The sequence below is a fragment of the Taudactylus pleione genome, unplaced genomic scaffold, assembly GCF_031769625.1.
Source record: "Taudactylus pleione unplaced genomic scaffold, aTauple2 ptg000162l, whole genome shotgun sequence".
Classification (NCBI taxonomy): Eukaryota; Metazoa; Chordata; class Amphibia; order Anura; family Myobatrachidae; genus Taudactylus; species Taudactylus pleione.
Window position 1 is genome coordinate 147,425 of NW_028284564.1, and position 24,944 is coordinate 172,368.

The following is a 24,944-nucleotide window of genomic DNA, read 5'->3' on the forward strand; positions in this document are numbered from 1 at the left end:
AATCATTGATGCACATTGGGCAGCCATGCAGCATAGGCAGCAAGTATGAGCAGCCGCAAACACTGCAGCTCTCCTGACATGCAGAGAGCTCCCATGCTGCACAGGAGATTGCAACGACTAAGTTAAGCACGTCCACAAAATGGCGTTTAAACTGTCAGACACGTCTGCGTACTTCTAACCACCCCCCTCCCCTTTTACCAGCCCCAAACGCTGACTACCTGTCACTCACTTTATGAATGGTTCCTATGAATGGACGTAATCGCAATGTAATCGCTGCTCGTGTGAAATGCGACTTTCGCTCATGCGCAATTGCTTGATCTGAATAAATATTGGCTTTGCGTAAATCTTTAAATCAGGCCCACATTGTATAAAATATGAAGGTGGATTTGTACCAGATTACAACTTATACACTTATCTGCAGATATCTGTTTGCATATGGAGATGTCCTATTTGTCTCATCGGCTATTTTCCATTTACAATATATCAAAAAGAGTTAAAACAGCATATCTGATAAAAACATGTTGGGGACCCAGTTTTAGGATGGTGTCCAAACAGAGCAAATTGCAGTGCGTTTCGTCCTTCTAGACTTCTTCAGATATACAGACATGGACAACTTTTTGGTACTCTTACGGCTCATTTAAACATTGTTTCAACCTCCTGAAAAGTGATGAAATTAAAAACTTTTGGGCCTGATACATAGATGGACGCAGTTCTGTGCGAAAATATGTAAAAGCAGCAGGAGGAGCCTGTAGCTGAAAGATGCCCATCTACTGTAGGCCGCCAGACCCCTCCACTCTAGACAGCACGGGCTCCGTCTCTCTACATCTGGTACCTGACTTCACCTCAGGCCAGCTCAGTTCTAACTGACCCCTCCCTCCAAATGTCACTTTTCCTCATTGTCTCTGTGCACAGTCAGCAGAACTAGCTCTAACTGGTTTCAGGCATCTAGAACCTTCTGGATGATTCTGGCCCACACCACCAATTATGTATAAGTACACACATTACACATTTGTGGTACAATAATATATATATTAACTATTAAACATAAATAACAGTTATATAATAATACTTATTTTAATTCATAACACACAGGAACTGATTCAGAGCCGGACGCTCTGAATCAGCGCCGTCCCTCTTACTTTTTGGAGCGGCCTCCTGGCCGCTCGCATAGCTGTGAGCGGGCAAAATGATGGTCGCGATGGTCAAGACCATCGCGACCATCGGGCTTGCGACGAGACCCTTGTGGTAGGGTCTCGTCTGCCGCAAGCCCTGGAGTGCTTTTGGCTCTATCAGAGCCAAAAGCACTCCCACTGACATCACTAGTGATGTCAGTGAGGCCGGCCCCAGACGGTAGGCGTTCCCATGGGAACGCCTCCGTCTGGGCAGCCACGCCCCCGGCACGCCCACCAAAGGGGGCGTGCTGTCAATCACCATCAACAGCATGCCCCCTTTGGTGCGAGATCCATAACGACGGCTTGGCCGTCGTTATTCGGGTCTCGCGCATGCGCACGACGGAGCCGCCTCCGTCGTGCGCATGCGCACTTGGCCAACATCGACCCGCTTGAGAGCGGGTCTGAATCAGGCCCACAGTTCATATAGTCATAGTACCTATTTGCTTTATTAAGGGACACAACATTGGATAATCTATGTGAACATTGGTCATCTGGGTTGTTCAGGATGGCCAGTGTTTTCACACTGCTGGGGCCAGTGAAGCCCAAGGACCAGTGGCGTAACTAGGGCAGGGCCGCTGGGGCTCATGCCCTGGGAGCCGTGGGACTGGCGGGGTGGGGGGCAACTTTTGGTCACGGTACAGGCCCGCCCTAGTCAGCCATTGTAGTGCAGACCGCAGTGAGTGCAGTCCGCACTACACTGTTGCACACACATACTACCCAGTGGCGATGTGTGTGTTTCAGCAGCCAATGAGAGTCAGACAGACTCTCATTGGCTTCTGTGCCCACTGCCGGGCTGGTGCTCACTCATGAGCTCCTCCTTCCGGCTCCTGCAGTGGGTGATGGGAGAGCCGTCATGACGTCTCTCCTATAGTACCGAGTGGGACCCAGCAGGAGGACGGAGGATCAGACTGCGGCGGGGATTCAGGCAAGTTAAGTCAGTGTTATGTGTGTATGTATATATATATATCTGTGTGTTTTATGCACTACGGAAGGCACTGTATAAGGGGCAACTCATATATTGTGTATAAAAATCTTTCCCTTTTTGAAACGATTGTGGCAATTCTGCAATCGATTGAAAAAGGGAAAGATTGCTATACACAATCGATTGCTGCAATCAACTGCTGATGTATGGGGACCTTTAGTTTAATGTAATTAGGTCATTGCTCCCAGTCCCATTGAGGTGTATGGGGAGCGCATTTGCGAGATGTGGAGATAATCCTTTTTACTGTGAGAAAGCCAAATAAAGGGGTCACTATTTCATAAAGATACCCCTTATATGTTCCATCCCCATATAAGTTTGCATACTTTTATTGGCATTAAAAAAGTGCTAGTAAAAATACTGTATAATATAAAACCAATACATTAAAGACAAAAACAAACAAATAGAAAGTGAATGTGGTGGTGGCACTATAAGCCTGCTGCTGGCTCACAAAGAGTGTACTGATAGTATTCTGCCTGACATGCGGCTACACGCACAGTATGTGTATGTATGTGTGTACAGGGACTGTGTGTGTATCCGCCCTGCTGCTCCCCCCGACTCCTCCCTCTAGCACTAACCCCACACGGACTGCGCTCACACTCCGGGCCGGTGCTCTGACTCTGCTTGCTGGGCATTGCTGTGCAGGACGAGGTTACATATTGCTGGACGTGGTGTCGCCCATCCCCTGTTCACACAGTAAGTACCCGGCGCTCTCACGCTCTGCCCCTGGCTGCTGTGCTGGTACTCACTGACTGTACCTTGTGTGGCGTGGAGTTATCATGGACTTGCAGAAACTGATCTGGTGCCAGTGCCATCCTCCCACACCTGGCATGTGTGCTGTGTACTGCCAGCCTCCACAATAACGGGATTCAACTTTATCATGTAATCCGTGGCTAAGGTGTGGGGGCAGTATCTATGGGGCTAATTACGTAGTTTGCAGGTTTAGTAAATGTAGAAACTCCTGGTAGGTTGCAAATGTTACAAATGCACCAGGTGTTTCCAATAGCTCTAAGTAGCATGTAATGGAATCCCAGCCTATAATTATAAGGCTATAATTATGTGTGAGCTTGATGTGGCTACAGCTTTGGATGATATAAGGTATGTGTGTGTTCTGTCTTATCTAACCTTGCATCGCTTCTGTATCCAGTGGTGATGGCTGCAATACTATAAGTGTGTTCCTGCCCCTGGGCTCTTCATTTGAGCTAACACTGTGGTGAAAACCTTTTTGATCTGTGTTTATTTAGTTTTATACAATATACAGGTGAAGCTAATTCAAGTAAACAACCTTTAAATATCTTCATAGAATTCTGATTTCTTTGCTTACAATCTGTAAATTCTAATATCCTCATTGTAAAATCTAAATAAATAAATAATGATTTCTGCTGTCATAAGTCAGTGTTTGTTAGGGCAAATTGCGTATTCATTGTATGGAATATTTAGGACTATTTTAGTAGCTAGCCCCCTCTGATTTCCATGTCATAGCCTGTGGGCTTGTGCTTTTATATGCTCAAATAACTGTTCAATGTCTGGTGGATGCTCAGCAGGCTTATCTAACTGGTGGCTCTCAAACCATGCTCCATGGACTGCCACAAGCAAAAGCATCAATGTGACCTTGGTCCATTATAGTTCAGTCTATTAACTCCAAGGAACTCCATGTGTAGTACTGCATGGGCAGGATCAGGTGTGCTTCAGCTTTTACTGCTTTTCCACCTAAGTCCAGGGTCTGACTGGAGATTTGGTACACCGTTCCAAAACTGGTCAGACCCAGGACAGACCCTTTTTCACTGCGGTGCCGATCCGGGTTATTCCCGGATCGGCACTGTTCACATTGCACACGAGTGCAGTTGAACACTTCTCCTGGCGCTTGGAGATGACATTATCTAGAAGCGCCGAGAATCCCGAAAGTCCCCATGCTGTAAACGGGACTCAGGTTGGACGACCCAGGTTACCAGTTTACACTGCAGGGTTGCGCGGGTCGTTCCCGTGTTAAACCCTGCAAGCTACCCGGGTTGGATTGCCGAATCACTCGACCCGGGAATTCAGCACTTGCCCCTTCTACACCTAGTGACAATCCAGGCTAATCCTGCAATAACCCGGGTTTTAGCTGTGTGGTAAAAGGGTTATTTGCCTTTCACCACAATAGTCTCTGTATAAAAGGACTCTGCAGATACTGTATACAGTACATATAGCAAGCATTATATGTACAGATTGCCCTGGGAAAGCCTATAATTCATATCACAATGGTAAGCATGGGAGTAGTTATACATTGCTAGAAATGACATATTTCACACTGTAATTAGTAAGTATGGTCTACTCTAGAGGGGCATTGTGTCATGAGCATTGGTTGTTAGCAGAGCATCTCTACTTATACCCCTCTCACACATAAATTCCTGGCTCAGACCCAGGACACCGAGCACGGGTTAAAGTCAGGCTACCCCTTTCACACTAAAGCTGGGTACACACCTAAAGATTTTCTGTCCAACCATCCAACTAATTGATTGGTTGGAATGAAAATCTGGTAACGTATGGGAGTAAATGATGATCAGCAATTTGCTCCTAAATGCCAGAAAACAGATGAAAATGGTCGTCAGACAAGTTTGTTAATTGTTTGATTTAAACAATTTGTTCAAACAATAGTTTTTGTCCATTTTCTGGCGTTTGGGAGCAAATTGCTGATTGTCATTTGCTTTCATGCCTAACCAGATTTTCATTCCAACCAATCAACTAGTTGGATGGTTGGACAGAAAATCTTTAGGTGTGTACCCAGCCTTAGGGGGGGCGACCCGAGTTATTCCTGGATTGTCACCCTTCACACCAGACCCGGGTCTTGCAGTGACCTGTGTCTTCCGGTATTCAGTGGGCACTTGGATATTACCTCATCTCCAAGCCCCACTGTTCCCGGCAAATCAGTTTGTTTTAAGCGTGACACTGGTCATCAATAGCCGGTTCGTACCTTTCACGCTTGAGCCGGGTCGTCGACTCAGGTTGCAAGTCCCAGGATAAATCCTGCTAGCGAGCAGAGTTGAGGACCTGGGACTGTGAACCCGGGTCACACCTTACAGACATACAGTGCGCCAGACCCGGGTTGATGCAAGTTCACGCACAAATAACAGGATTTTAGGCTTGGGTCTGAAAGGGGTATTCCTTGTATCTTCAATAAAGTCTGGAATTAGGCTGTTTCAGAATGATTAAACTTGTAATGTCCTGCTCTAAACAAGACTGTATAATCTTCCTTCCGTCCATATGAGGTAAAAGTACCAATATCACATATGAATAAGCAATAATTCTTCCTGCCTACATGCACTATTCATGCATACATGTAATAGAGCATGCACCCGAATGCTTTCAGTGATGTAACCAATAGATTTAAAGTGCCAATATAAGATGGAAAACCTTGTTCAGACTTTTAAATGATTTTGCTGATTTAAATCTAGTGTCTAAATAACCAAATACACACCAGTGCCTACAACCCGTGGAATATTACATTTACCACATAGGACTGAATTCAATTAGCCGCGAAAAGTGCCGTCTGGTGCAATTATGCCGAATTCCCGCACGTGGGCCATGAATGAAACTCTAATACAAGTATCCTCCTATGAGTCACATAGAGCTCTGATACTGCACCGCCCCCAGCCCTGCGTCCTCTGTTGCAGCCGTCATCACTGTTATTGGTACTTAAGGCCCCCATACACTGTGAGATTCAAAGTTGGTAAGATCAGTTGTACGATTTCCCTTGAAATTCTTCATAAGATGTGGTCAAATGGTGCACGATTGATCATTAAGATCATAAGGCCGGCCATACACGGGGCGATTTGAAAACGTACAACACCTCGGTACGTTTTCAAATTCAGCCCGATGCATCACATGCTGCTGTGAATGGTAAACGATGCATCTTATAAGATGCTTTGGTTACCTATTTAACAGTATGACGGATCACAGATCTTATGGTTTTCCAATAAGATGTACGACGGCGGGGGCGCGCATCGCCGTCGTACAGCATGCCAAACCAAACACAATGTGAACAATTGATCGTTACAATCGATCGAAATCGTGCACATCTTCTAAAAAATCTAACCGTGTGTGGCCAGCCTAAGATAAGATGCATAGAAGTGTATCACATCGTACACGATCATTTGAGATCTCTCTGCAAAACCATCTGATCTGCGGTCTAACTAGACGGCGGGGACACGCAACAGGGTCGCAGAAGACTCAAAATACAACTATTTGCAAAGGATTGGTCTGTCCAGCCTGTAGAAACTGCCAAAATCGTGTTAAAAATCGTCCCGTGTATGGCCAGCTTTACACTTTTTAAATAGGCATCTCATTGGCCGCCTCACGTCTCAGAATATGCTGTCATTCTGGCTACACACTCATGAGATCAGCTTTTTAATGCTCTTACTGATACATTTACATGAGTGAAACAATAGTGTTCTGAAAGATGCTACTGCAGTCTTTTTAAAGTGGTTTATATTGCCAGACCCATTTAGGTGTGCTTCACATGCCTTAAAGTAAACACCAGTGGGTATGAGGCTTAAAGCTGGTCACACACAGCCAAGTGCCAAGTTCACTATCTGACTTCCCCACGCACAGCCATAATTTATGGATGTTCTGTTCATTGTATTGAAATGGGCTTAGTTACTGTAATCGTTCTACCATTATCTCCACTGAAATATATTTGTGGTATCTGGAAACATGATCAGACTACATACTATGATGAGAATTAAAAAGTCATTTACAGGTGTGTATTAATAGCACTCTAATTGCATATATGCCATATTTTCGTTATGTAGTATTCATGCTTAGCGTATGACGAAGAGTCAGTAATGATTTAGGCCAACTGCCCAGATCAAAGCTTGAATGAATAGGGCAGATTAAGTCTTCATTTATTCAGGCTTTGTGAAGAGATTATATGCATATGTGTTTCAGACTAGAAAATAGTAAGTATCAAAAAGAACTGTCTGACATTGAAATGAAGTGATCCGGTCGTTGATAGTTGCATTAGAATGAGAATGCTGACCTGTGCTCTATTTAGCTTTGCGCTATCAGCACAATCCAGAAATAAAAAGGGAATACAAATTGAAAGTATCCTTTTTCTATACAAACCCATTTAGAATGTATAGTGTAACCTACAGTTGTTTTATACTTAAAGGGGTTGATTCGATTAGCGGCGCAAGTAAGTGCAGCATTTAGTTCCCCGCCCTATAGGAATGTGTGGAGGTGGTAGGGAAATTTAGCTTAGTTATTTAGTGTTCATTCTAGTACCCTGCACCTGTCACAACCCGTGCAGTTCCTCTTTCTTGCCTGAGGTGTCGCTCTTTGCTCTGGTGCTTCTAGCACAGTCAGCTGATGCAACAAACCGCTGAGTTAAAGACCAATGTGTGCTAGAAGCATCAGAGCAGAGAGCGACAGCTGAGGCAGGAAAGAACAACTGCACAGGTAGTGACAGGCGTAGGGTGATAGAATGAACACTAGTTCTTGTTTTTTTTCTGTCGTTTTCAGGGCCTCAACAAGGAGTGTGCGACTGGTGCTGTCGGCTAAGGTGAAAGGTGTGACGGGCACACTTGTCTCCCCAATGGCACCTGTCTCTACCGTATCTTGCAGGGTACCTCTCCAGTACCCAGCAACATGGAAAGGTGCAGAGAGCATCCTGGTACTTGTTATGGCAATACGTGCTCCTTTTGCATACATTTGTTTAATATTAGTAATAACACTTAGCACTGATAGTAATGCACTTATAGGTGTAAGTGGATAACAGGGACCTGTACTGAGGAGATAACCTAATCACTATAAGGCGGAAACGATCTATTCAGCACAAGACGCTAATCGTTTTGTAATATTTATATGGTGCTCTTTATTACTATGTAGTGACTTCACTGTGTGTATAATGGGCCTGATTCAGCAACGATTGCAACTGCGATTACGCACGCAATCGGCCGATTGTTGCGTTGTGCTCATGCGTATGCTTCGCAGTGCGCAAAGACTCCACTGCGATCGGGACTGCTGTCGCAAGTGACTACGCAGACCCATCGCAGAGTGATTGGCAGAATGTGCCGTTTTGGGGAGGTGACTGGGGTGGTCGGCAAAACGCAGGCGTGCCAGTGCGTTTGAATGCCGTTGCATGGGCTTGCATAAATTATACACTGTGATGTCATACGCAGCTTGTGTACTCATAGTGTGCGGCGAGGTTAGCAATTCCTGAGTAAGGTCAGAGCTTGTGCAAGTGTACATGAGGCTGCGATGGTACTCTGTTACCGATGGTTTCACAGTCTTGCTAAGGATTACGGATGTGTGTAAGGTAAGGTGGGCGTTCTTATAGTGCTGCACCGACATAGCAATCGCAATGGATTAGCATATCTTCTCAGTGAGACTGCATGCATAATCGCTGTTGCAATCTGAGTTGCGATCTGTAATGAATCGGGCACATAGATTTCTAGAATAACTTTTATAGGCATACAACAAACCTCTGCACTCACTTGTGTCACGTGTTGTTCTCTGCCTTAACAGTGTCACCAAACTTAAGTTTGTCATTGTACAAGAAGTTTGCCATTGTATAATGAAAAAGAAAACCTAAAAACAAAAAGTCAAAGCCCACAATAGCTGATAATCAATTGACGTTCTTACGAAAGAAGGTAATTATACCGACTGCTTCCTCCTATCCAAAGTGATATGTAACCTTAATTTCATGGATGCATGTTTTTCCCATTTTGTCCACTATCGCTTCAGTTAAAGAGTGCTGATATCTGTACCTGGACAAATCAGGTTGATGCAAGTGGCACCCCCCTTCAATATTCTACATGGTTTTCCCCAGTGGCACCTTCTGGCTGGAATGCCTCTTAACTCTAAATGGGGTCCATAATTAGGTACATCTCCTTAGTGCTGTATTCAGCTAAAGGCCCCCATACATCAGCAGTTGATTGCAGCAATCGTGCAATTTGCAATCGATTGTGTATAAAAATCTTTCCCTTTTTCAATCGATTGTGGCAATTCTGCAATCGATTGGGAAAGATTGTTATACACAATCAATTGCTGATGTATGGGGGCCTTAAAACAATGCTAAGTGGAATCATTGCTCATTACTGCACAGGGCTACCTCGTTATTCTGGCATGTAAGGGCTGACTGATGATAGGATAGCTGTACACTACTTACAGTCTACGTAGCTTGTTTTTGTTTTCTTAAGTGCAGATAATCTCCCTGACTTGTCCTGTTTTCTGTGGCTTTCTTTTTGTATTTTGTGAAACACTAAAAGATTTGATTTGGATATTATGTCTCACTAATTGAGATCATAATGAAACTCCTGAACCAATATTGCTTGTTTCTGTCAACAATAAAAAAAACCTGAGATATACAGTCAGGTGCATAAATATTGGGACATTGACAGAATTTTCATATTTTTGCCTCTATTCACCACCACAATGGCTTGGAAATTAAACAAACAAGATGTGCTTTAACTGCAGACTTTCAGATTTCATTTGAGTGTAATTACATCCAAAACAGGTGAACGGTGTAGGAATTACAACGGTTTCTATATCTGCCTCCCACTTTTTAAGGGGCCAAAAGTAATGGGACTATCAACTCAAAAGCTATTTCATGGACAGGTGTGGGCTATTCCCTCGTTATTTCATTATCAATTAAGCAGGTAAAAGGTCTGGAGTTGATTCTAGGCGTGACATTTGCATTTGGAATCAGTTGCTGTCGACTCTCAATATGAGATCCAAAGAGCTGTCACTATCGGTGAAGCAAGCCATCATTAGGCTGAAAAATCAAAACAAACCCATCAGAGAGATAGCAAAAACATTAGGTGTGGCCAAATCAACTGTTTGGAACATTCTTAAAAAGAAAGAATGCATCGGAGAGCTCAGCAACACCAAAAGACCCGGAAGACCACGGAAAACAACTGTGGTGGATGACAAAAGAATTATTTCCCTGGTGAAGAAAAACCCCTTCACAACAGTTGGCCAAATCAAGAACACTCTCCTGGAGGTAGGTGTATATGTGTCAAAGTCAACAATCAAGAGAAGACTTCACAAGAGTGAATATAGAGGGTTCACCACAGGATGTAAACCATTGGTGAGCCTCAAAAACAGGAAGACCAGATTAGAGTTTGCGAAACAACATCTAAAAAAGCCATTACAGTTCTGGAACAACATCCTATGGATAGATGAGACAAGGATCAACTTGTACCAGAGTGATGGGAAGAGAAGAGTATGGACAAGGAAAGGAACTGCTCAACCAAAGAGTTTTTTAAGGCTAAAAAGTGGAATGTTATGCAATGGCCAAGTCAATCCCCTGACCTGAATCTGATTGAGCATGCATTTCACTTGATGAAGACAAAACTAAAGGGAAAATGCCCCAAGAACAAGCAGGAACTGAATACATTTTCAGTAGAGGCCTGGCAGAGCCTCACCAGGGATGAAACCCAGCGTCTGGTGATGTCTATGCGTTCCAGACTTCAAGCTGTAATTGCCTGCAAAGGATTTGCAACAAAGTATTAAAAAGTGAAAGTTAGATTTAGGATTGTTTAGTTTGTCCCATTACTTTTGGCTCCTTAAAAGTGGGAGGCACATATAGAAACTGTTGTAATTCCTACACCGTTCACCTGATTTGGATGTAATTACCCTCAAATTAAATCTGAAAGTCTGCAGTTAAATTCTGTCAATGTCCCAATATTTATGCACCTGACTGTAAGTAACATGTCATATTCATGTCAGTGGGCAATGCATTTAAATTGAAGCAGAAAGACCATAGAACTGTATTGCTTTTTGATGGGATCTCCACGACATGCCATTCATACTGTATGCCATCAGACCATACTTGCCTACTTTTGAAAAAGCATTTCAGGGAGATTATGAAAGCAACACCTATGAGCACGGCGTTAAAGTGGACGTATACTGCTACATCTGAGAGGCGTGCCATAAAATTGCCTTACATCCAAATGTAAACGAGCCCAAAGCAGTTAGTAAAATCTATTTGTTGATGAAAATACACTGATACTTTTTAGAAAATACATGTAGCCATAGGGATCATTGTGCCTTATAACCAATGCAGGGAAATTGTACTAATGATCCAATTTTAATGTATTTATCTCTGTTTAAATATATAACCGCTTCATAATGGGGGTAAGGTGCAATCATGGAGATCACTACTATTTCAGTTGTTGGCAAGTATCAGACTAATCCACATGCCTCTTATAATCCATATATACACATAAGAATTCCACCCCATTTACCTCTGGCACTGGAACCCATTCATAAGCCTGAGCTTGCACACTCTTTGTCTGGTCCTTGCCGGAGTGCACTAACTTAGACCATGACCTCCACACCTGTAGGTTCTCCTCCCAGCCATCGGCGCAACAGAATGACCCTGCTTCTGCTCCCAGACAGATGCTGCGCTGCTTAAGTGTTCTGCGCCGTTATTATATAGAAAAAAATGGATGACATTTCAGGTCTTCTAAATGTAAAAAAAATTGTATTAAAATATTCTGATGCGCAATACATCATATCCCAATGTTTTGGTGCTGCAAGGGTCACTCACGCACAGAAATATACTTCACTCATTATGTTTCATATTGCCCCCCTCCTCACACCCCTATCTGTTCCATATTGCCATCCACATTCCCATCTCTGTGTTTCAGATTGCCACCCATGCCCCCATTTCTATGTTCACTGTCCTACACCCCCCTTCACGTTCTGCACTATGATTCCTCTCCACTGTAATTAACTTACCTTTAGCCACCTTCTTGTTCTTCTCTCTCAACTCTGTTTTTCTCTTTGAAAGGTGGTGTTGCATTGTCATATATTTATTATAGGGAGAAATGAGCTATTTAAGCATCCCCCTAGCTGGTGATAGCCTTCTGCTGGCTGTCTCCAATGAAAAAGTATTGCAGTGGTACATACACTGTGAGTCAAGTTTGCTTATATTTCTGCAGCTAGGACCTGCTGTACCTCCTTGTGCCAGCACAGAATTTAGCAAAATGGAGAAAGGTGCCACATAAACCAGCCCTTATGCTAGAAAACATTCCCTCAAAAGTAACTGCGTATGCTCTATCTACAGAAATTTGCTATAGCTGTAACAACATTTTCTTAGCTCCCATAGGGGTCTATTTACTAAGCAGTGTTAGGAGACAGAGTGAAAAGTGATAAGGTGCCAGCCAATCACCTCCCAACTGTCATGTCACAGACTGTGTTTGAAAAATGACAGTTGGGAGCTGATTGGCTGGCACCTTATCACTTTCTTATTACTTTTCACTCTGTCTCTTAACACTGCTTAGTAAATAGACCCCTTAATAGTAAGTGAAACTATGGACTTCTTGTTTGCTGGATTCATTGTAAACATTTTATAGGTGTTCCTACATCCTAACATCATTGTAGTCGAGACATCGTAATTGAGGACTTTCTTTTTCATCCGAATTGATGCGTATTAGTGGATCTCTATATTGGAATTGTACAAGTTATTGTTTGGGTCGTGTGGCGGCTTCCGAGGTGGGGCTGCAGCACAGTCCAGTATTCAAATAGGGGAGCCACACCAACTGCCAGTGATGTTTGGCAACATTTAGGGTGACAGTTGGTGTGGCTTCCCTATTTGAATATTGGACTGCGCTGCAGCCCCACCTCTGGAGTCGCCACTGCTAGGGACTTAACACCTTTGATTAGGTTTTTCCCATTTGGATACTTCACTTGCTTTGTATTTGGATCTTTCATTTTCTCAAACGTGGCAGTTGAGCTTTTATATGTTAAAGGGAGATGGTGCCTCACACCATTGTCCCCGTCACAGGAGACGTAGCCTGCCTGTTTCGATCCCTCTCCTATATCATGTATGACACGTACTCTGGATTGGCGAATGCCCAGAACAGAGGCGCAGAGTCTAACGCCAGTGGTATTCATCAGGGACCCCCACAAGGAGGTATGGATTTAGCTGCACCGGACACGCAGGTCGCAGCCCTCTTCCCAGGTTCCCTTATACAGGTGCTGGCGTGTTTGGGAGAGCTGCTGAAAGTACGTGAGAAGTGTAGCTGACAAGCCGGGTCACAACCAACTGGACAGCGAGTGCCAGGGAGAAGACAGAATTAGGTCACATTGAAGCCGAAGTCGAACCAGGAATCACCAAATGCAGTACCAGGGGATCAGATTTAACGGGTCCCACGGAATAGCTGAGGTCAGGAACAGGTAGACGGTAGCACAAGATGAAGGTACGCAGGAGCAAGGTATGAGCCTATACTCTGGAACTGGAGTGCTTCCAGGAACTTCCTTATATAGGTCAAAGTTCAATTCCAGCGCCAATCAGATTTTCATTTATTCCCCTCCTGTCCCTTTAAATATTAAACAGATCAGCGCGTGCGCCGCACCGGAAGCCGCGACCACCTGTATGTAGAAGCCGCCAGAGGTAAGGGAAAAGAGCAGCTGACAGCGGTCGCTGGGAACTTCCCGCTCGCTGTCCTTCGACAGCCGAGACCCCACCGCTGCCAGGCCCGGTAAGTGACCATCGGGTTCGTTTGTGCTGTGACAGGTTATATGACAGGTTGCTCCTCTCTCCAGCCGCTGGGTGGGGCGTGTGTAAAGCAGTGATTGGCAGAGAGTCTGGCTGGGATCCAAGAATACAGAGGGGCCAGTAGGTCCCTCTGAGATTGGCGATTGCTGGAAGATTATCCTTTGGCAGCAACCTACTGGTCATTTTTGACAGGTTGCATAAGATGTGACCATGTCAGGCAAGTGGTTAAGCTTTAAAAATACATTTTAAGGCTAATGGAATTTTTTTTTTATTCTTGCAGTGTTCTGTTCTGTATGATTTCTTTCAGCAACAGGTTGCTGTGTGCTGCTGGCACATTACTATTTAAGGAGAGTTATTTGTTTGTTCTTAAATTGCACATCATAAACCTCTCTTGTACAGAATTGCTTCTTTGGTGGCTAGTTTAAAAAATTGTCCTTACCTCATGTAGACATCTGCAGTTGATAAACATTTACAGAATGAATATTTGTGTTATATTGAGGCCCTGCTTCATATTCTATAACACCTTTTTGTTTAAATTTTTATGCTCATTGTGGCTTATGAATTATTACTCGTTCAGTTGTTAACTCTGGAACAGGGAATAGGAACAAGGCTTTGTGCTTGGTCTAATGTTAGTTCATTCCTCAAGCCTGAGTGTCTATGTTGAATAACATTAAATGTAAATCCCTAAGGGCCCTATACATTAAAGCAATTTTGATGATGAATCTTCTGGAACCAGACCTTTTCGGAGGTATACCACATTATTTAAGTATTGGCCAATTTTATTATGAGGGTACAGCAGCAGTTATCCCGTGTATATGTGTGTGTGTATGTATATTATATGCATGCATGCAAGCTGTGGTGCCTTTGTGTTTGTCTGCAGAAACAGGTTCCACGGCTTTCTATGGAGGCTACAAAAGTGCCCAATTTACAAAGCTTTTTTGAGTGTTTGGCCCCACCTGCTAATGGCATCTTTAGGTGTCTTTAGCCATTGTAACATACAAGCTACATTTTTGCAGTCTGCGACTATATAAGAAGTGATAGTTAATGGCTGACTTTATAATTCAGTCTCTAATTCAGATCCACTTGTCTCTCTTTTTTTTATTATTATTTTTGTCACTTTTGCGAGTTAAACATTTTTTTTTTTTCAAAGTTTTGCTGACAATGGTTATAATGCTAGGTGGGCACAGGAGGAAGAATTTAAAAAGTGTCTGAAGTGGTCAGTCATATTACTACATGTTCGTTGGGAGTTCACCATGTAGCAAAATTCTTTTAAAGGGTATCTCCTCCTAAATCATATCTGACTATTAGTAATGTAGTGTTCACGCTAGCCATTTTAAGCAGGGCACCGCACCCTGCCCTTAACTGGAGCACCACGCTGACCTCCAGGCATAAGTGGTCAATGGAGGAGGTGACGAGCAGTAATTGGAGGTTGTTTTACCTGTACTCTCTGGGTAATTTGCCTCTGCCTATCTCACCATTTGTGTTCTGCGGCTATTACTATATCAGTGTTGCAGCAGTCAGCATGTCTTTAGCATCCTCATGGGACATCTGGGACAGCTTCAGGACAATATCAGCTGTAGTGAGTCACACTGGCTGGGTGGGACTCTGGAGTCGGTATGTACAGCATCATATTTTTAGAACGCTATGGAGGATATGTCACTTAGCTCCTTTTGTCTCCTTATTTTTGTCAAGATTATTCTGTCAGGAGAGGAAACCATCTATCCAGTCTGTAACATGAGTAGGACACCGACAGTGTTGCACTGCGCATGCAGGATTGGACTGGCCCACAGGGGTACAGGGGAAATCCCCGGTGGGCCCCACTGCCTGAGGGCCCACCTCCCTCCTCCAGGTGTCAGGTTCCAGACCTAAAATGATACATTGTTACTCTATTAGATGGTCAGTTACTTGGTGTACTACCATTGATCAACATGGGTGCTTCCTTTCTATAAAAACTACAGCAAGATTTGACTATTTGTTAGCCAAGTGTCTGTGGTGGTTGGCCACACCCCTTAAGCACGGGCCCCTATCGCTGCATTCCCCTGGCGGGCCCCTATCGCTGCATTCCCCTGGCGGGATTGCAATTCCATCCTGTGCTGAATCCGTCCCTCAGCCCAAATTGCTTTGGTCTTTCTTCATTGCTGCAAATGTTGTAAAGTTTGGTACTTGTCCATGAATTTGTCATTGTCTGTCTTGTAGTCTGGTTGCAGGCTCAGTTATATGTGATGCCGCCGGTCTTAATACCGACAAGGATATCCCGACAAAGGACTTAAGATAGGCGTCAAAATACAGATGTCTATCTTAATCCCGACGCCAAAGGACGCCAGCCCGAACGAGGTAAGTGGTGCCTTATTTCCAGCTACCCACCTTTCATCATTGGGTGCCCAATTCATCTCAGAAATACTACAGAAATACTGTAGTTAAAACTGGCTTTAACTACAGTATTAGTGTGAACGACGTCGTTCAGACATATCACGTCGGCTCTGCTGCACAGCCGATGGCAGGTGCCGATGGTGGTGCCAGCTATGCTGTCCATGGAGATTGCCACACTCACGCCACATGCCCTATGTAGACCACACCACACTGGTCACGCCCACACATCACTAGTCACACCCCCTGTAGCAGCACACAATAGGCCCTTCATAAATTTCCGCTCCAGGCCCATGTAGACATTAATCTGGCACTGCATTTACCATATAGACCTTACTTCTTGCTCTGTCCACCAAGTGCTGCATGCTGCTGACTGGACTGCAAATAAAATGTTATTGTTTTTAGGTTTTCATAATTACCTAGTATGCTTGGGCCTATAGAACAAACTACACACTTACAAACTCAGTCAATGTTATACATACTCGTTCTTAAAAATAATAAAAGCAACCTAGCTTGTGCATGGGAATTACAGTACAGCAACATTGCCGATTCCCTGTGCAACACTATGGGTGACCGCAAAGTGACATAGAAACGTTTGGAGCTCCTATAGGAAATGAATTGTCCTGACGGGATAGACAGAAACACAAACCTGACTGAGGGATATACACGCTAACAGGTCAGACACACACTGCAGGGCCACAACTAGGTGGGGGATTGGAGGTGCACGTGCACCTGGTGCGCTGCTGCACCCACCGCCAGTGTCCTCCAGCCCGGCGCTGCAGGGGGGCTCCTAGCTGGGATGCCCCCTGTGATTTTATTACTAGCGGATACCCGGCTCCTTCCCTGCAGCGCCGTGGTAGCCAGAGGCTGGAGCTCTCCCCACGTGCACTATGGGAGCGTCGTCATGACGTCTCTCCCATAGATCCGAGGAGCCAGTGCTCTCCCGCAGAGAGCACTATGGGAGGAACGTCATGACGTCTCTCCCATAGTTCCGAGGAGCAGCCGGGCGGAGGCGGACGTAGGAGGTAAGTTTTTTTTTTTTTTTTTTTTTTTTCCCCTTCCTCTTTGGTTAAGCTGCACTACAGGCATTACCATATGGGCACTACCATGGGGGGTATTACCATATGGGCACTACTGCAGGGGCATTACTATAGGGGCACTGCTGCAGGGGGCATTACCAGGGGGGCACCAAACTACTGTCTTGCCCTGGGTGACAAAAATCCTAGTTTTGGCCCTGCACACTGGCACATGATTCAGTGCTCACCATTTTTGCCCTGCTGACGAGGTCGCTACAGATTCTCTTCCTCTCACAGCACATGATTGGTTTGTTCTGCCGTTGTCCAAATGAGTTTTACTTACTCTTCTGCTTACGGCATACTTGAAGATTTCCTCTCAGTTAGAATCCCAGAGAGGAGACGCAACTGACCACTTTAGGGGGCGGAGCTGACTGCCACATGATTAGGCTCTGTCACAGCAAAACGCCACAATGGAGAGGGGGCGGAGCTAAAATGATGCGATTGTGTAATTTTAGCCCTGCGCCCTCCCTATAGACCAGTGATTCCCGATATTATCTCCCTATCCTGTCCATTCCACTAGGAAGAGGGCAGGATGCGGAAGATCCTGACCAGGGGCCTATCTATAATGCATGCAGGGTGTGCGGTGCACACTGGTCCAGGGGGGCCCGCACCGCACACCCTGCACCCATGTTATCTAAAACGTACATCTCCGAGGTCCCACGCCGAGTCTCTCAGCGCTGCTCAAAATGCGCTGTGAGGAAATAGCCGGGAAAATGGCGTCCGTGCCATTTCCCAGGTGATCTGCGCAAGCGCAGTAAACTCTAGGCACGCTGTAGTGCCCAGAGTCTGTGGATTCAGTGGTGGCCGGCCAGCCATGTCAGTTGGCTGCCGGCCGCTGGGGTGAGAGGAGGGGGCCTGTGACAGGGGATGCACACTGGCCCCCTCCTCTCTAAAGACGCCCCTGATCCTGACTCTCTTCTGGGGGTGTGGGAAGCTACCCAAAAAGCATGGCTCACAGTCCAATGAGCCTGCAGTTTCTGTGTGACAGAGAAGGTAAACATTTATTTTCAGGGTCAGAGCAGATATGCCTGGCGCTACAGCATCTGAAGACTGCAGCCATGGAGATAAACGGAAGCTTCCAAAGACACATACACAATACAAGATAATATCTGATACTGACTTTAGTGTATATAAATGTAACACTGTGTAAAAATACCTTTTAAATGTGGGTAAATAATACCCTGTATGACCAGGAGATTGTCTGTCCAATGAACAACCGCCTTCTTTACTCACTTTACGTGAGCTGTACATACAAGAGAATTGTCCTCTACAATAGTTTAGGTGTGAAAGAAATTTATTTGATTTTAAATCATACACTGTATAAGATATAAATATGACATGGAACTCTGGGCCCGATTCAGAGCCGCTCGTAAGCGGCCGCTCGTTCGCTCCGAGCGATGTTCGCACATCTGCGCATGCTTATGGATCGTAATGCGTATGCACCAACCAGTCAGTGCGGTCGGAAAACGTGTGTTTGCAAAATTGCGAGTGCCTGCTAATTTGAGTGACAGGATGAGGCGTTTGTGGGTGGTAACAGGGGAAGGTGCTTGAAAACGGGGAGTGGAGATTCGAATGCAAGCGTGCCAAATGGTCAAAATGGGCGTTTTAAGGGTGTGCATAATTAACAAAGCAGCGTCCTCGGCCGCGTCACTTGGTTGTCTCTTAGCCTGAACTGTTCGCATGATTGCGGTAGGAAAATCCAACCACAAGCACTACGAGCAGTTCATACGCCTTTCGATGTACTCGATTAATCTTATAGCGGAGATGACGTAGGATGCGAGCGGCCAGGGGGCGTCTTTACAAAATAGCGAGCGCATGTTTCGCTCGCTCGCTCAGACATAGAGGCGTCAACAGACCGCAAAGAGCGAGCGCTCAATTTAAATAGCCGGCCCCTTTTTCTGAACGAGCGAGCGCAAATAGCGTCCGGCTCTGAATCAGGCCCTCCATTCCTATAACAGAAAATTAGTAATTTAATAAAATACATTTAACTAGGCTGTTGGAACTAAAAAGTCAGATAATAAATACATACACTTAAAAAAGCAAATCGATTTGAAAGAAAAAATAAAACCCAAAATAATAAAAACAAAATGATTCTCACTTTTTTGGAATCTTGCAACAATTGCAACATATTTCATAGCTCAACTGCTTCCTCAGCACCTAGGGAAGTTTTCTGAGCAACCCGGAAACCCTCTAAGTGCACTCCTAAAAATGGTATTCTGTGTGTGCTGAATAGTGCACGTTATTTTTCAACTGAGCCACTAGCTACTACTTATGTTATAGCACTTGGTCAACAAGAAGAATTCTAACCTGCCAATACTGTCTCACTATAATTGAATTATTGCATGAAAGAAACCTATCCTCATTTATCAACCACACTTAGGGCAGTTCTTAAAAGGGGTTTATAATTTATTTTTAAACCTGATCAGAGAAAAGAGGCACATACCAGTTGTTAAAGAGAAAAACACCATTTTTGTTTTGTAGCACATTTTAGCTTGATTAAAATTAAAACATTTTAACACTCCTTACATATTCAAATAGATGTTTTATTCTTTACTAGCAAACTAATGATACACCATATTTTTTCGGTTGGTTTATTTCTCTTGGTAAGAAGCAAACTTTTTTTTTTTTTTTTTTTTTAATACATTGTGGTAAATGTTAAACTTTGCTCACTTTGTACAAATACTTAATTGCACTCAAAATGGTATTTGTGAACTCCATGCTAAACAAAAATAACATGGTTTTCTTCACTTTTAATAAAACATACTGTATTTCCGTCAATTTGAACTCCTTTTAAACTCACTTATTAGATAGACTTTTACAGTTTAAACACAACTCTTGCAACAAAAATGTATATATCCCCTTAGTCATGCTGTCTCAGTCAATGGGTGAAATTCCAATCGAAGCGAATTGAATAGCGCCGGGAAGGAGCTTTCAGAGCTATTCAATTCAGTGCACTGTTATGTCGGAGAATGCCCGTTCACGTGCCTTTAAAAATGGCGTTAAGTTGCGAGAATCGGCATTCTCCGACATAAGTTCCCGGCGCAGTGCTGTTTCTGCCGCGCTAAGGGCAGAAAACGGCATTGCGCCAGCAGTTTTGTTGGATCTCTGCTCGCTCCCCAGGAGGGGTGTGAGAACAAATCCTTCAGTTGGGCTTAACAGCGTGTTGAATTGAATAGCTCCAGGAGCTCCTTCCCGGTGCTTGTCAATACGCATTGAATTGAATTCCGCTCAATGTTGTGCTTAAGACTCCTTGGAAAGAGATCATGTCAGTGCAGTGAAAGGTACAGTAAGGGCTATTTTACACCTGCCGGTTTTTGCCGTGTATTAATATTAATTAAGCCTGAAAACAGATGTGTCCTTTCAGACTGTACGGTCGCTGTGTTACAACCGGGAATATCCACTGACAAGGACTGCTGCCGTGTTCGTGTCGTCACTGTATATGTTACAATGTTTCCTTACACACAGGCCGGCTTGTAAAGCTGCTGCCGCTGCTGCACATGCCCAATACATGTTGAAATTAAATACACAACATTAAAAATGTCTCAAAGCCTTTGAATTTGAAAGGAACGCCCGGCTTTGGACCGTGTTTTGCCGGCCGGTGAAAACCAGTGGGTGTGAAATAGCTCTACGGGTGCATTCATACAAAATAGACACATGTACATGTTTGGAGGTGGATCACTTAGGTGCTTGACCCCTTTTGCAAAGTATACATTAATAATGATGGTCAGTGGTGAAAGCTGATTGACTGAATCTGTCTAAATCCCCTCCCATTGATCTTTTTGCATAGACATATTGCTGCTGCAATCTATTCACATTATTACAGTGATATTGGCACATTATTCAGAGCAATAAATGTCTGTGTCCTCACTTAAAACTGAAGGCGATTGATGTGTCTTTTGAGATCAACTCACTAAAAACTTTAAATTAAGTTTCTTCTTTTGCACAAAATTCCAAAGCATAAATCAACAACAATAATATTTTTTTATTATTTAGTAGTATCATCAGCCACTTATTTATTTTTGTATATAGCTTTATGGATAGCATGATGTGGAAAAATACAATCATATGTTACTTTTTAACAAAGTTCCTGTGGAAATTCATGGTAAGATGAGAAAACAATTTGTTGTCTTTCATACTTCATTTATACAAAAAAAAACAACGTATATGTTGGGGTTTAGTTTTCATTTAACTTATTTATACTTTAGGGGACACAAAGGGGGTTAAAACAAGTTCTCCATTCATATAAAGATTTGGGAATGTGGCTAATGGATGTTTAATGTAGGTTTAGTAAAAGAAGGCAGTGTGCAGAGCATGGCAATGGGTCTGCTTATAGAGGGCTCTCCAACAAAGTTTAGCAAGATCTGAATTGCTCTAGTGTTTTGGACAAGCTACAGCTGTACCCACCAGACTGTGCATGGAAAGGCCAATGTGTCATTTCAAACAGGGACAGAAAGTTTACTTAGAGTGTAAGCATTAAGCATAGTGGTACTGAAGTTTCTGCTGCAGCATATACTCCAACAAACACATTGACTTCTGGTTTTGTACTTCATTTGTTTAAATATTTCTTATTTTAAAATGTCACTATCAGACACTTTAGTTGGAGAAGAGTTTTATTACCTCACACCTACTGTACATTGAACCAGAGTGACTGAGTTATATAAGCTGCTTGCGTAATGTCTTATTTCTCCCTAGGGTTTGAATGCGATATCTAAAGCTTATTTCTTCTAAGCCTAGTTATTATTACCCAGACACAGAGTGGAGAGGGTTTATACAAGGTGTCTGGGCTTTTTCCAGAAAGGAGGCTTAATTGGTACATTTTATACTTTGGTAGCCAGGATCCTGTGATTATGTATTTGTTTTTTCAAATTCCCAGCTTGTTATTGCAACTCTGTTAGAACGTGCAAGTAGTGGGTATGATAGGATGTGGATTGCTAATGTTTCCATACATTGTTATACTAACCTTTCCCAAATACTAGGGTCTATGTACTAAGCTTTGGAGAGAGATACAGTCCGGCTTGGAGTGGGCTGTCGGGGATTCGGGGAAATCCCCGTGATTTATAGCCATGCCCTCTATTGCAGGAGGGCGTGGCCTAGGCCATGTAACTGGCGCCATTATTTTCACTTGCAGCCTGGGAGGTGAGCGGCGGGAAGTTAGTGATGAGTGGTGTGCAGCGGGAGGTGTATTGTAAATGGCACCACTCTACTGATTCCTCCTTCTGTGACAGTGGTGATGTCACGGGGGAGGAGCTTACCGCAGGCTGCTGCGGGTGCTCCTTTCTAAGCCCCAGCTGTGCCTGTGACTGTCCCCACATTGGGAAGAGAAGAATCTGGAAGTGGGCTGTATGGACAGCAACTACACCACACTGATTCCAGCATGACCTCAGCAGTGGGAGGAGCGCAGTCACAGACAGAGTAGCCTGGAAAACAACAGAGGTGGATCCATGGAGCCTCTTCATCCGCACCCAGAGGACTGAATGGCCTTAAGCCAATAAGGTTAGTAATAATTGGAATGAAGAGTGAATTTAGGATGAATTGTTTAATTTTACATTTACTTGGGTGGTTTTATAAAAAAGAAAAAAAAGAAAAACAGGCAGTGGCTGCCAGCCTGCCCCCTCTCATCCAATCTGCCCACTCTACTTGTTCACACTTCGTCATTACTTGTTTAGTCCGCTCCCACTCCTCGTTCAGCCCCCACTTAGCAAAAAATACATTACAACAGCACTTTAAAATATGCATGTTAATGGGAGGCAGGGACAACTTGTTAAGTGTGTTCTGTAAATGCGCTCTCGCAGGGGGACCCCGAGAGTGGGTGCTCTGCCCTCTTTGTCCTCTTAATCTGGCTCTTGGTCTATAGGTGATGTAGTTATGATCTTGGTGGTCGGGATGCCGGCACTCAGAATACCGACGCTCTAATCCCGACACCAGTCAGAATCCCGGCGCCAGCATTCCGACCACTGACATCCCGACAGTAAGTATTGGGGTTAGGAGGAGGGTTAGGGTTAGGCACTAGGGGGAGGGTTAGGTTGCAGGGAGAGGGTAAGGTTTAGGCTGCGTTGTGGGGTGGGAGTTACGTCTAGGTAGCAGGGGAGAGGTTTAGGTGTAGGCTGCAGGGGAGAGGGTTAGGTTAAGGCTGGGGGGGGTTAGGTTGCTGGGAGGGGTTAGGTCTAGGCTGTGGGGGGAGGGAGGTTAGGTTTAGGGGTAGGGTTAGCCTACTCCCCGGTTGGTGTCGGCCTTGTACCCCAGTCAGGATGCCAGCATCAGGATTGAGTGCCGGCATCCTGTACCCAACCCGGCTGTAGATATCGTAGGTAAACAGCTCTGCTCTATGTGCACATTAATAACAATAAATAGATGATTGTAATAATAAGTTAGTTGATTTTATAGAAATATGAAGGGCCATCTGAATCGTGACTGCAACTGTATCAAAATATCTGCAGCACCAACCAGGTTACAGAATATACTGCAGAACTGAAGGGGTTGGAGCTGTGACCGTGCCTAGCAGTTTAGAGGCCTCTGGAAAAGCTGCATGTCCCCAAGGCCCCCACTTCCAATGCGTCTTCTCCATTGCTATGGGACCTGACTCTGACAACACTCTGTTCTGCCCATGCACAATGTGTATTCCCACACTGCTGGGGATAGAAATAACATAAGAGGAATTATGTAATCTATATAAGTGCAGATAAAATTATGTCAGCACTTGTGCGTGTATGTTAGACCACAGTGCATGGGGCCGGATTGAGTTGTATGCTAGGCTGATGGAGCGATTATTTGCCCCTGCACATGCATCTGTCGCACTGCGCATGCGTCATTGTACATTACCATAGTCGCACACTGCATGTCTTTATTTGTAATGTGAGTGACAGGCTGGGAGCATTTGAGGGAGGCAACAGGCAGTGTCGGCTAAAAACGCAGGCATGTCTCCGCCATTTCAGGGGCGTGTTATCCAGCTTCTGCAATCCCATACACAGGATACAGGGCTCCCGCGTCTCCATTACAGCGGCCATTCTGTGCAACCATAGACTTACTGGACTGCAGGAGTCAATGTTTGCATGATCTGCGTCCAATGTTGTATATTTGTATCGGACAGCTGCCATGATTTAGGTGGGCTTCTCAGTACAAGTCCCGGCCATTGTTGCATTAACATATTTTCTCATACCCACAGCTATGAAAATCGCAGCTGCTGCAGCAATAGCGTACAGCTCTGCACCAGGCCCCTGGTGCAAACTCTCCTATATAGGATGCAGACTCAGGTAGAAAAAGATACAAAATGCTTCCTTGCTCCTACACTGCTCAAACGGGTGAGTCTCTTCTACAAGCTCCTGACCGAGCTATCCGGGGAAGGGAGTGGAGAGACCATCATAGAAAGTTGGAGAAAAATATAGAGAAAAGGGGCTGATGTAGTAGGGTGTGACTTGCAGCCACTGCAGGAAGTCCTGCGAGTCCTCCCGTATTTTTTAAGCGGCATTTATTTTACAGGCAAACCCAACTTGGTTTTGCACTTATAAGGATTGCCACTTTAAAAATACAAGAAAACTCACAGTAGTTGCCATAACGGCTGCAGTTCGCAACCTATAACATAAGCCCCATGGAAAGAGAAGAGAAAGAGAGACACTGGAGAGAGGAGGAGGGAGGAATAAAAGGGAAGACAGAGGGGACAAAAAGCCAGACACCACCTGGTATAAAGTTAGTTTCTTTATATTTGTGACTCAACAATTTCAAGAAATATTATGCTGTTATGTTGGGCAGAACTGACACGTGACAAGAGAAAACGGATGCCTTCATTTCAGTTCATGTAATGTGCTAGTGGCAGGGAAAATAGTTTGTAAGAACTGATGGCTCCAGAGGTGGGGCTGCAGCATAGTCCA

The 24,944-nt window shown here is 44.4% G+C and overlaps 1 protein-coding gene across 2 annotated transcripts in view; it reads left to right on the forward strand.

The window, feature by feature from the left end:
• The first annotated feature begins 2,642 nt into the window (after positions 1-2,642).
• TNFAIP8 (TNF alpha induced protein 8) overlaps positions 2,643-24,944 on the forward strand; it is a 151,626-nt gene continuing 129,324 nt past the window's right edge. The window contains exon 1 of one of the 2 annotated variants that reach the window (XM_088475149.1): positions 2,643-2,847. In XM_088475149.1, coding sequence (XP_088331275.1) covers positions 2,652-2,847 — 196 coding nt within the window. In that variant the 5' untranslated portion in view covers positions 2,643-2,651. Of the gene's footprint in view, positions 2,848-3,175; positions 3,250-24,944 lie in introns of those variants that run through there. The other variant, XM_088475151.1, reaches the window with a different exon arrangement.